The sequence below is a fragment of the Bombina bombina genome, chromosome 6 (assembly GCF_027579735.1).
Source record: "Bombina bombina isolate aBomBom1 chromosome 6, aBomBom1.pri, whole genome shotgun sequence".
NCBI classification, from domain to species: domain Eukaryota; kingdom Metazoa; phylum Chordata; class Amphibia; order Anura; family Bombinatoridae; genus Bombina; species Bombina bombina.
In genome coordinates, this window is record NC_069504.1 from 153,373,569 (window position 1) to 153,386,884 (window position 13,316).

A 13,316-nucleotide genomic window follows, 5' to 3' on the forward strand; every position below is an offset into this window, starting at 1 on the left:
CCTGCTTGAGCCGATCACCCATACAACCTACAAGCTGCGAGAGAGAGGACAGGAGTGGCATCGCTTTGGGGCCCCAGCGTCCACTTCCTACCTCCCATGCATCAGAGGGAGATCAAAGATCCGGACTTACAAAAATGGCGGCGCAGCCTGGACCGGCGAGGGAGACAGAGGAGGGGATCGCCTTACAGTACACTAACAGATCACCCCAGAGCTACACTACTAACCGGGAGGATTTCAGTTTTAAAATATCGCTGAACAGCGGAGATGAGGGGCGCAGCTCTGCAAAGTTTGTCAGCCAGAATAAAGTCCGTAACAGCAGAGACCAAGGGACCCACGTTGAACTGTCTTTCCAAGTCCTAACAACACTTTGTCTGCTCTTTTGTGGTATCATTCGGCCACAACAAGCCTGGTGGGAGACTCACCTGCCTCTTTGCATTCCCCTGCTGCACCGTGTGTGGGACCCAGGTGGCGTATCTGTCCAGTACATCTGGGCCCTAGGGCCTATTCTGGGGGACTATGGATTCCAGTGTCTAACATTATCAGCGGTAACCTAGCAGAACAGTTAAGCCTACACGTATCATCTTAAAGGACTTTCTTGCCTCTATAGTGGGACTTAGGCACTTCAATTATGGTAGTAGAGGATGAGCTTTGCTGGGCTTAGTCATATACAGATTAAGGGCACTTATAAGGTTATTGAAAAGCACCATCTTGGCCCTTAGTGTATGGCGCACACACTGCTGAGATAGCACTTATTGATTCTCTACCCATAGTAGGCACATTGTCTAATACCTACATACTTTCATATGAGCCACATATTATTTGGACACCTAACATTATAGCTAGAATTGTAATGTTGTAGTACATTAGGTGTGTTATTGTACATTGCCTTTAGGTTTTTCCTATAAACCCTGTATAGATGCTCCCTGGATAAGAGAATTAACAATGTATTAATGTAACATGGTACATGCATATGTTAACACGTATTATTATTGCTTGGCAGTGCTATATGATACCCACAAGTGTACTGACATGGAGTCTTACGCAGGCTGGTCCTGCTTAAACATCATTATCCCCAATATACTCTTATATCAATGCCAAGCATGCTATTTTCCAATTAAAGGGACCATTTCTGTTTGTTTAAGATTTACAACCTTTTTAAGCTCTGTACCCTTTGGTATATATATGTTGTTGTCCTAGCAGCAGTATAGACTGTAAAAAATATTTGAACTTGGAATATGTATGTGTTTTGCCATTAAGGCAGAGGTCTTTGATTTATAAATTGGTGTACCTAAGTAACCTGTACAGAATTTTTACTAGTCAGCTTAGGGAAATCATACCTGGGAACCTATTCCTACATACCTTGATGCTGTAGCCTACTTTCTACTACAATGCTCCTCTTATTTTAGCTGGAATTACCCCCGTGTTGCTGCCTGCTAACGTGCTTAGTTCCCTGTTTTAGGCTAAAGCTTACATTTTGAAGTCTTTGTGCATGATTTGAACTGTTTCCCCCCCAGTAGGTTTAAGAGCACCTTATCTCCCACAGTATGGCCACAATAAGGGTCCTCTATATACCTTTAGAGGACTTATTGTATGTAGCTTACTCTCCTCATCCCACAAATGTCTACGTTTGCTCTTTAGTCATACTTTATGTTTTATTAGGACAGCTCTTGAACAAACTTTTTATTTCAGATTAGGGAGTCTTATGTTATTTCCTATTTTTTTTTAATTGCTATGCAGGAGTGAGGGTCAAACGGCCAAACTACCTTATGTCTTCCCTAATTATTATAGCTTTATTACGCATTTTACCAACCATAGTTCTAAAAAGTTAAAAAGAGGTTCTTCATTTGGGGTCCATGAGTGGCCCTGTCACATCACTGTTTACCCACCTTACATTCTGTTGATACTATGTTTGTGGCCCAAGAGTGGCCGCATAAATCTCATGGTGGGTGTACTGTTTGAACAGTGCTTAATAACTGCATTTAATGTGTACTTTGTCATTTTACTATATGATGTACCTGTGTGATTTCTTTTGGCAATTTACACTGTAACAATTTATTTTCCTTTATAATATGTATAAACATTTACTATTTGTATGCTTAAAAAAGAACCTCAATAAAAATATTTAAAAAAAAAAAAAAAAAAAAAAAGTTTTTTTCATATCAGACCCACAAGTGGTCTCCTGTTTTTTAAGATACCTTTCTATAGTAATATTATCAGTTGGTTTGAGGTCCAAGAGTGGCCTCCTGAGTTTTTCTTGGAAGGTTTACTTTGTCAGGCATGTTATATATGTGTTGCACCTTAATCTGTTTCCTAAAGCTTCATGGATACTGTAACTAACTTGAATGTCATTATCGTAAACTTCTGGTATGCCTTTTATTTTAACCTCAATAAAAAATTAAAAAAAAAAAAACTTAGTCAATAATTAAATATAGTTCTAAATTAAAGAGACAGTTTACTCAAAAATATTCTCCCCTTTTAATTTGTTCCCAATGATCCACTTTACCTGCTGGAGTGGATTAAATTGTTTACAAGTACTTCTATTACCCTTATAATGGCATTTGAAATAGATTATTTAGCCTGTGGTATCCCCACCCATCCTGAAAGTTTTTGGCCTCAAGCTGTGTTAACACAGCCAGTAAAATAAATTACACTCCCAGTGGGTTATAAAATATTAATTTTCTATTGTTCTCTCCAAGTATTGGTAATTGGTTTACGGACAGATATAAGATAAAGAAGCAGGTATATTTACACAATGTGATAAAATAATGAGATCTGATTACACCTACAAGCTCAACCCATTTTATTAGGTTGTGGCTTCAAAACACAAAATCTGCTAATTCATATACACAAATAAGCCTTAAAAAAGCAAGACTCATACATTTTATACTCTGCAACTGGTAAAAAAAGTAATTGGAAACACATTAAGGGAAAAACAATTTTATAGTATACTGTCCCTTTAAAGGAAATATACAGCATGGTGATTTAGAAAGGAATAGATTATGTTGCTCTTCTAGCTGAGGAAGATTTTTCCAAAACAAACTCAATTGGTCAATTATATAGAGATAACCTATCTATTCCCTAAATAAAATTATCTTGTGTGTTCTGTCACGTTATCAAACTTGTCTGATCATCTAACGGACGTGGCGGCCCGTCAGCTGTCTGACCGCAAATAATCACAGCACATGCGCTCAACTGTGTCTTTGCATTCCAATCCCAGCACATCAGAAATTACAATCTACCTGTCAGATTGTTGGACACTTTTAAAGTGCATGCGCGCACAAAGGTGTAGCTTGTATATGTAAGGCATGATGGGTAATGTAGTTTAATTTCAAAGAACATTTATTTATATTGCTGTAATATACAGTTATAACAAGTCGCATTAAAATTATTTTTGATAAATAAATAAACCGAACTTTAAAGAATTAGATGCTGATATTTTTAAACGAGCTTTATTGAGAAAAATAAAAATACAAAACAGTACTTTGAAATATATAATGGAGTCTAATACAAATCAGTTGGTAGTATAATAAGAAATGCTGTTTTTGACCTCTGTTAAACAAAAACACCAAAATGGAAAATAACACAGAATGTACTGTTTTGTACTTTTCTTTATATAAAGGTACCGTAGTCCTTTGAAATTAAACTGCATTACCCATCATGCCTTACATATACAAACTACACCTCTGTGCACAGGTTTGATAATCTGACAGAACACCGGATATAAGGTGACAATTTTCTCTAGGTGGTACCTAGAGTACCTTCATAAAATGGTATTTGATTATTCCAGAGTGAAGGAAATGCATGCACACTTGAAATAATTCTGCACACACAAAATCCAGTATTTGACATTTGCAGAATATGAATCTATCAATTATATAGACGGGGAAACATTAATTTGCATAAATAAAGAGAGAGAAGCGCTCAACCTGGGAATGAACAATAGCATAATAGCTTGTTCTATGGCTAGTTACCACCCAAGAAGCAGCCTCTTTTTGCTTAACATGTGCCTTTCACAGAGAAGAACTAATCCTGAAGCATATTAGTCTGATCCTGACTTCACAGTACAGTCTAGCCCCGAAATACCAGGTAATCCCTCTCTGAACGAGAGAAACAGCAAAACCCCAGACGTACATTTCGACCTATTGTGGGCCTCGCCAGTGAGGCGGTCACATCCCTTTAGGCACACTGAGCAACGGGTCCACATCTGGATTCTCGCATCACACTTAGGGAGACTTCCCCAAGTGTCATAATTTGCATAAATAAAAAAGAGAGAAGCGCTAAACCTGGGAACGAACAAAAGCATAATAGCTTGTTCTATGGTTACCACCCAAGAAGCAGCCTCTTTTTGCTCAACATGTGCCTTTCACAGACAAGAACTTTCCTGAAGCATACCAGTCTGATCCTGACTTCACAGTACAGTCCAGCTCCGAAATACCAGGCAATCCCTGTTCGTTTCCAGGTTGAGCGATTCTCTCTTTTTATTATTTAAGTGTGATGCGGGAATCCAGACATGGACCCGTTGCTCAGTGTGCCTAGAGGGATATGGCTGCACCTCACTGATGAGGCCCACAATAGGCTGAAACGTACATTTGGGGTTTTGCTGTTTCTCTTGTTCAGAGAGGGATAGCCTGGTATTTCGGGGCTAGACTGTACTGTTAAGTCCGGATCAGACTGATATGCTTCAGGAAAGTTCTACTCTGTGAAAGGCATATGTTGAGCAAAAAGAGGCTGCTTCTTGGTTGGTAACTAGCCATAGAGTAAGCTATTATGCTATTGTTCGTTTCCAGGTTGAGCGCTTCTCTCTTTTTATTTATGCAAATTATGACACTTAGGGAAGTCTCCCTAAGTGTGATGCGGTAATCCAGATGTGGACCCGTTGCTGTGTGCCCATGTTGAGCAAAAAGAGGCTGCTTCTTGGTTGGCAACTAGCCATAGAACTAGCTATTATGAATGACTGATACTGTATTTGCATGTTGTGTTATATACTCAAACAAGCAATGTTATTTATATGGCACACATGAACTAGCGCTCTCTAGCTGTGAAAAATTTCAAGGGATTAGAAATTAGCATATGAACCTACCTAGGTTTTCCCTTTCAACAAAGAATACCAAGTGAACAAAGCAAATTTGAAAGGTTGTTTAAAATTGCATGCCCTGTCTGAAAGTCATTAAAGTTTAACTTCAATTAGACTGTCCCTTTAAAAAGAACTACAATATTTAAGTACCTCCTTCTCCCACTCCTACTGAGAGAGTGTTCTTTATTCAGGTGGTTCTAGGTTGTTGTTTTTTTTGTACCTATTACTGCCATGTCAAAATGTTAAATTTAGATGGGGATTTCAGCAGGCAAAAAAATCAGGTATCTATCATTATTTTGTCATTTGAAAGTATCTATCTGGAAACTATGTAATACACTCCTAGAAGGTAAAATGTATTGCTGGGAACACAATAAAAGGGGAGAAAAATTTACAGTACATTGTCCCTTTAAAGGGACATTCTACACCTTAGACATCTAAAAGTCTTACTTTAGATTGAAGGGATATGAAACCCAATTTCTTTCATGATTCAGATAGAGCACACAATTTTAAGCAACTTTCTAACTTACTCCTATTATAAATTTTTCTTCATTCTCTGCTGAACCCAAATGTTCCAGCTCCTAAGCTTATATTCCTGTTTTTTCAAATAAAGATACCAAGAGAACAAAGAAAAATTGATAATAGGAGTAAACCAGAAAGTTGCTTAAAATTGCATGCTCTATTATCAAAATGTCTTCGTTTTCTTGATATCTTTATTTGAAAAGCAGGAATGTAAGCATCAGCAAGCACTACCCAGGGTGCTGAACGAAAAATGGGCCAGGTCCTAAGCTTACATTCCTGTTTTGCAAATAAAGATATAAAGAGAGTGAAGAAAAAATTAATAGGAGTAAATTAGAAGGTTGCTTAATATTGCATTCTCTATCTCTAGCTGCAAATATCCTCCTGCACCCTTTCTATATCATGCAGCAGTAACAGTAAAAAAGTTATTTTAAAATGAATATTGTTTTTGGTAACTGAAATGGCTGCCAAACACTGTCCACTGAATACATCATGATCTGAGCTACATTAAAGGCTTCACTAGTTACAAAAGGCTCACTGATTGGATTCAACAGACTGTCAATACTATTCGGCAGAGTGCATAAATGCCGCCCAGATCGTGATGTCATCAGTGGGTGGAGCTTGGCAGACATTTCAAAGTGACCAAAAACCATTTTCATTTTAAAATAACTTTTTATGGCTACTGCTACATGATATAGAAAGAGTGCAGGAGGATATTTGCAGCATAATCTAAAGTAAGAATTTAAGATGACTAATGTGTACACTATCCCTTTAACACTCAACAGACATGCATGGTGGTGGCAGTATCATGGTTTAGGAATGCTTTACAGTATCAGATACTGAACAAATTGCAATCACCATAACTATCAGAAATTCTTATTTATATCAGTGAATTCTAAAATAGATTGCAAGGCCATCCATCCATATAACAAAACACAGCTGTATAAAGCAGAAAGCAAGCTGGATCAAAGCACAAAAGAAAATGTACATTCTAATGGCTAATAAACTAACAGTTTAATGGGGGGGTTTTATTATCTAGTCCAGGCCTAAAACCCATTGAGATATTGTTGCATTAACTGAGATGAACACTATAGAATTAGTGGAACTAGCCAATAACCACAGAATGAGTTTAGTTGCACTCACTGTTGTGAAAAATCGGACTTAACCAGTGTACCCTATAAGGCCAGATTTTATTAGCAGCCCAGTAGTTAAACAGTTAATTAGTGCAGTGATTTGCAACCTTTTTTTTGCCGTGGCACACTTTTTACATTAAAAAATCCTGTGGCACACTTTTTTACATTAAAAAATCCTGTGGCACACCACCATCCCAAAATTTTACAAAATCACACATTGTAGCCTAATACAGGATATATATATATATATACACACACACACACACTGTACTGTGCTGTCATGCCATGCCTCCTAAAAACTATACATGACATATTGACATTCATTCACAAACAATCACAATGATTGTCTGTGAATAAATGTCAATGTCATGGTTGTAAATGATGCCTGATGAGCCTGTCACATACCTCCCAATATTTCAAAATTTGAAAGAGGGACACCCCCACACTGTTGTCAGTCTGCCGCGGCACACCTGAGGATCTCTCATGGCACACTGGTTGAAAAACACTGAATTAGTGAACCACACCTTGCAGTTAGCAAACTACACCAATGATGGCTAACCTGGCAACAGATGTTTTGAAACTACATTTTCCACAATGCTTAGGCATTCTGCAGTCTAGCTGAGCATCATGGGAAATGTAGTTCTGAAACATCAGGGGTGCCACTGCCAAAGTTAGCCACCACTGCACTACACAATGCAGACAGCAAGGTATGGTTACCTTATTATTAACAGTTTCAATATAGGGATGCTCCCAAAATCTGGCCTTAGAGGGAACACTAGACTAAACCATTTTTTCCCCTGTGGATAACTGGGTACAGTATAACTTTAATAAATATAAAAATCTTGCATCATTATTTTTTATCTTAGTATTAGGCTTTACGTGAAGATCCGATACCTTTCTGTGCAAACACAATATGCAGCAATCGAGAATTGCGAGACAGGAAGCAAACACTTTTCACAGAGCTGCATATAAACACTCAGTTGTCAACACGTCTTTGAAATGTGACAGCAATAGGGAGATGGTTGCAAATTAGCGCTTTTAATTAGACACATATGGAAGGCGCTTGTAAACAGAGCAGAGACACAGCATTAATTACATTCTGTGACTCAGGATCTGGTGGAACAGATTCAGAAGACTTTAAAAATATGCCATTAAATCCAAGGTGATATTTTCTTATTGCTTCTAGGATTAATTTTACGGATATTGCTACTTGTAATGCTTAAAAGGGACAGTCTATTTGATTTTTATTTTAAATGGTTAAAAAAGATATTTAACACTTTTACTAATCATTCCCCAAGCTTTGCATAACAAACATCGTTAAATTAATATACTTTATAACCTTGAAATGTGCCTGTTTCTAAGCCCCTCAGGCCGCCTCTTATCTCCGTGCTTTTTATTATTTTTTTTTTTTTAAATAATTTTATTGGGTTTTTCATTTTACATGCACAAAAATAATAACAGTGTGACGATTCAATAAGAGTTCCCAGTGAAGAATAAAATCTCTGTCTTTTAGGCAAAGAGATAAATAATTCTCCATCTTATATCCATGCTTATAAAGAGTTTACAATGAAACCAACTCTATATTATTATAATCTAAAACCAAACATATAAAGAGACCTGGTCTGCAATAGGCCATCAAGACTCTGCCCCCTTTGGGGTATTTCTATATACATAATCCAGGATTCCCTGACATTGAGAACCTGTTCTTTCTGGCCTAGTTTGTCTGCAGATAGATATAAATGATTATTTTTCTGAGTTACAAGGGAGAAACGTGGTATTTTGCGTTTCCAATACCGAGCTATGGTCATTCTGACGGATGTGCATATTGTAGCCATGAGTTTATTTTGATTAGGAGTAAGGACTTTAAAGGGGCAATGTAACAAAACTTGCTTCTTTTGAAAACATAAGTTTGTAGATTCTCACTTCAAGGAAATCTTCTGAAGGATAAAAACACCATTTCAAAATCTGAAGACTAGAAAAATGTCTAGGACTGCATAGGGATCCACCCTCTTTCATAGCAAGCATGCTATGAGTTCCCCTTAAAGGGACACTAAAAAAAAAAAAAAAAAAAAAAGATAAACAGAATGATGCAGACATCCCAACTCTCCCGGAAGTTCCGGGAGTCTCCCGCATTGAAATAGTGGCTCCCTGACACCATCAAATTATACACAAGATCCAGGAAAGAGCAGTGCCAGAGAAAATCAAATTTGTGTCTGTACTTTTCATCTCTACCTGTAGGTGTCACTGTTCCGTTATAGCTCAATGTAAATAGTTACTGCGTTTATCTCTAGGCTTTATCCCCCTTCCTGAACTCTAGTGCGGTGCAAGATATAGCAGACCTGATACAGGTGAGATGTGCAGACTCCCGTGCTGTATATTGTGCCAGACTCCCGTGCTGTATATTGTGCCAGACTCCCGTGCTGTATATTGTGCCAGACTCCCGTGCTGTATATTGTGCCAGACTCCCGTGCTGTATATTGTGCCAGACTCCCATACTGTATATTGTGCCAGACTCCCATACTGTATATTGTGCCAGACTCCCATACTGTATATTGTGCCAGACTCCCATACTGTATATTGTGCCAGACTCCCATACTTTATTGCTATAAAATGGTTACATAGATATTTATACATACAATGTTTATCTTGTCTTTAGATGGGTGTTTTTTTTCCCCCACATACTTTTTGTGATAACATTTTCAACTATTTCATAATCAGAGCACTGAGGAATTCTGAATTGAGACAGGGGGGGGGGGACGGTTGTGGGGGGGCACCTCCCTGAAATGAGTTCTTTCAGGTTGGGATGTCTGATGATGCATTCAAAGAAAAGATTAATATGAGAATTACGTGTAGATGTATTTTTTTAAAGTTTCATTAGTTGTTTAAATATTGACAAAATAAGTGTACATTTTTTAGCATTTATAAAACAATGGGAGCTGCCATGTTGCAACTTAGGTTACTTTCTCTGCTGTGGCCAATTAGGGACAGTTATAAATAGTTCAATAGAGTGTGCAGCCAATGGCTGTGTGGAATATAATAATGTTTTGCACTTCCATTTCTAACAGGAACTGAAAAGCTCACAATTTCAGAATGGAATTTCAGGAAAAGGTGACAAAATAAATAATGGAAGTATGTTGCAGAGTATATATATATATATATATATATATATATATATATATATATATATATATATATATATATATATATACACATACATACACATATATATATATATACACACATATGAATTATTTTATATTACCATCTCAAAGTGTTTACTGTCTCTTTAAGGTTAATATATACAACTGCCATCATGTGATCAGATTAAATCATTATGCAAGGTTTAGACAACAAAAGCTACCCAGATTTTCAGAGTTATATAAAAAGATCCGGTTTCCAGATTTTGTATGAGTAACATTTTTTTCTTGAAATGGAAAGAGGATTCCAACCTGCATTAACCCAACTGATTTATGCTGTGTCACAGTGCAGCAACACAGGCGAAAACAACCCTTGAGAGTATTTGCATTCCAACAACTACCAACAGACAGATACACTCACACGATAAGACAGATTTTCCCTTAAATGGATTTGGGGTTGAAATGCTACTGGGTTAAAATGTTTAGTTGCAAAGGAGAAAACCACTTCTGGAACTGCTACCATCAAAACCATGTTAACTTTTAAGATCCCCGAGTTCATGCACATTGTTATAGATCTTTTTATCTGAGAGTAAACAGTTCAGTATCTATGAATTGCCAGAAATAAAAAACTCTAGAATTGGAGAACTCTTATATAAATTGAACTGTCAGGCGCATATGGTGTGGTGGCAAACAGTAACATGTACAGCGATTCTGAGGAGAAATAATCCAGATGGATGAAGATATAAATATTCTTCAGACCCATAGGGGAGATGAACTGAACTGTTCTACTCTCAGAGCAAGGGCGATTAGATCTTAAAATTAGGAACTTTTTTAAACATGCTCATTAGTTTCAGGTCTAAAACTGGATGAAACCGATCTTCTTAAGTTGGAAAAATGAGGAGGTTACAATAAAATGTTTTTCCTGTTTGTATCATACAACCAAAATAATTATTCAAAGATGCAAGAGGTCCTAAAAAAAGTGCAAAAAAAGCGCTACTAGATTCTAAAGAAGCAGAGAAAGGAAACCTCTCTGACTCGGGGATCTGACAAACTCATTTTCAATAACACTTGGACACAAGGATCTCAAACTTGAAAGAGACTTTCCTTGAACCCGTCTCCTAAATGGGATACTAAATTAAAAACGCTAGACATGAGATTCCATAAACTTGTGTCACTTCTTATTGGAGTTCTGATTTTCTATGTCCAAAGAACAAAAAGCTGTGAAATGAAGGGTGCTTGCTATGAAAAGGAAAATACTGAACTGGGGCCTTTTCTTTTGTAGTAGTATTAAAAAAAAACTAAAATAATGATGATAATTAAAAAAAAACAAAAAAACAAAAAAAAAAACACGTATAATCTGTTTGATTACACAATCAATAGCTTGGCACATGGGCAGTGTTAACCTAAACATTACCTCTCTAATGCCTATGGTATAGCTCTGTTACCTTGATGGTTTCGTTTTATTTAAATCTACATTGCTATAATGAAGTAAACTGTTTTGCGTCTACAAGATTTCTGATTAAAGTTCTAAAGTTATACATAATATTTTGTATGGTTATATGTAGATACTCTATATCCTGGCCCGAAATAAAAGTTACCTTGAGGCCCCTTAGTAACTGGTATATAAGAAATTGAATGTGGTCGTCCGTTAGCTTTTGGCACTTCACTATGTTATTGAGATCAGCTCCCATTAGGTTAGTCACCAAATATCTGCAAAATTAAATATGAATTAAATAATTAGACAGCTGCTTAATAAAGTAAATCAATAGTTTTCAAATCAGTTTTAAAAATTTTCTTGCATCAGTTCTATTTTTTTAATTCTTAAATATAATTGGCAGGCTGCACACATCACATCAATCACACCATTTAAAAAAAAAAGGTAAGAAAATAGATTACATTAGGGTGTAAATTTATTAAGCCGCCTTCGTAACTTTTTCAGCTATGTGGAGCAGCTATTTAGAAGCAAAAACTGCTTATTTTTACTTCTCTGCCACCACAGAGGTGTCTAGATTAATCGCCCTGACACATTTGGGGTGATTGACATGTCCTGCTATAACGCAATTGGTTGCGCTGGAGCAGGGGGCGGCATTGCACAAGAATCTTCTTGTGCAATGTTAAATTGCGCACTGAGACGAAACATTGCAAGTAGGGATTGCAAGCAGACAGGTTCGCTACTTATGAACCTGTTTGCTTGCAGAGATAATACATTTACCCCTAACAACTGCATTAATAATAATATTGTGACAGGAGAGTGGAGGATAATAGCAATAGGCTAACATCATATGAGGAGTTACTATAAACAATGTATGCAAAAGTGCAGATATCTTTAAATAAAAAAAAATACTAAACAATAGGATAAGATGGGTGAAGTTGATACATTAATGATTAAAATGGATTTAAAAATTAAAAAGGGATTGTAAAATGTAATGAATAAGTGCCCGGTGTCTAAAAATAATCTTAAAAACAGGGGCACTTTCATTCCTTAAACTTTACAAAGACGCTTATTTTTAAAAAACCTTGCCTTTGCGTTAAGGTAAAGACGCCGATCCTCCTCCCGCAGCTGCTGCTTTCATTAGCATATCTATGGCGACCTGGCTTCCTCCAATCGTTGCGTGCCCCACGAGCTGGACGTCAAAGGGGACACACAATGATTGGAGGAAGCCAGATTCGTCATCGATCTGCTAAAGTGAGCAAGACATGCGGGCGGAAGATCGGAGTTATGTTTACCATAACGCAAAAGGTAAGTATTTTAAAAAATAAGCGTCTTTTTTTTTTTTTAGATACCATGCACTTATTCATTAAACATTACAATCGCTTTAATTAAAAATATTCTACAATGTATATGAAAAACTAACAATTAAAAGGGAAATAAAAGTATGCTATAAGACAATTTTACAACCCCGCCCTTACCTGATCTTAGTCACCAATTAGAAAGCTATATTGACAGGCAAATAAAGGAATGATGTGTAGGCACCAATCAGTGTCTGGCTATTTTATGAGTAAAGCAGTCTGTTTATTAAAGAGAATAGTTTGCTGGGATGTGCAACTCTAGCATCCTTTTATACCCTAGGGGGCAAGTTCTTAGATTGGAGCAATGTAAACACTTGCTGGAAAATTGAAATCACAAGATTGTTGATGTCTATATCAAGGCCAGAATCACGTCATGAGGGACTGCCTATGTTGCTAGGCACCCCTCCAGTCCGATATTTCATTAAAGGGACATAATACTCATATGCTAAATCACTTGAAACTAATGCAGTATAACTGTAAAAAGCTGACAGGAAAATATCACCTGAGCATCTCTATGTAAAAAAGGAAGATATTTTACCTCGCAATCTCCTCAGCTCAGCAGAGTAAGTTCTGTGTAAAAAGTTATACTCAGCTGCTCCCAGCTGCAGGTAAAAAAAATGAAGAAATGAACAGCAGCCAATCAGCATCAGCAGTGCTGCGGTCATG

General features: G+C 36.9%; 1 protein-coding gene across 1 annotated transcript in view; it reads right to left on the minus strand.

Annotated features, from left to right (window-relative positions):
- The window catches only part of MAPK11 (mitogen-activated protein kinase 11), a 128,181-nt gene that overhangs the window by 40,556 nt on the left and 74,309 nt on the right, over positions 1–13,316 (minus strand). Inside the window, exon 4 of the mRNA XM_053716643.1 lies at positions 11,459–11,570. Within this exon, the coding sequence (XP_053572618.1) occupies positions 11,459–11,570 (112 nt within the window). The remainder of the gene's footprint in view (positions 1–11,458; positions 11,571–13,316) is intronic.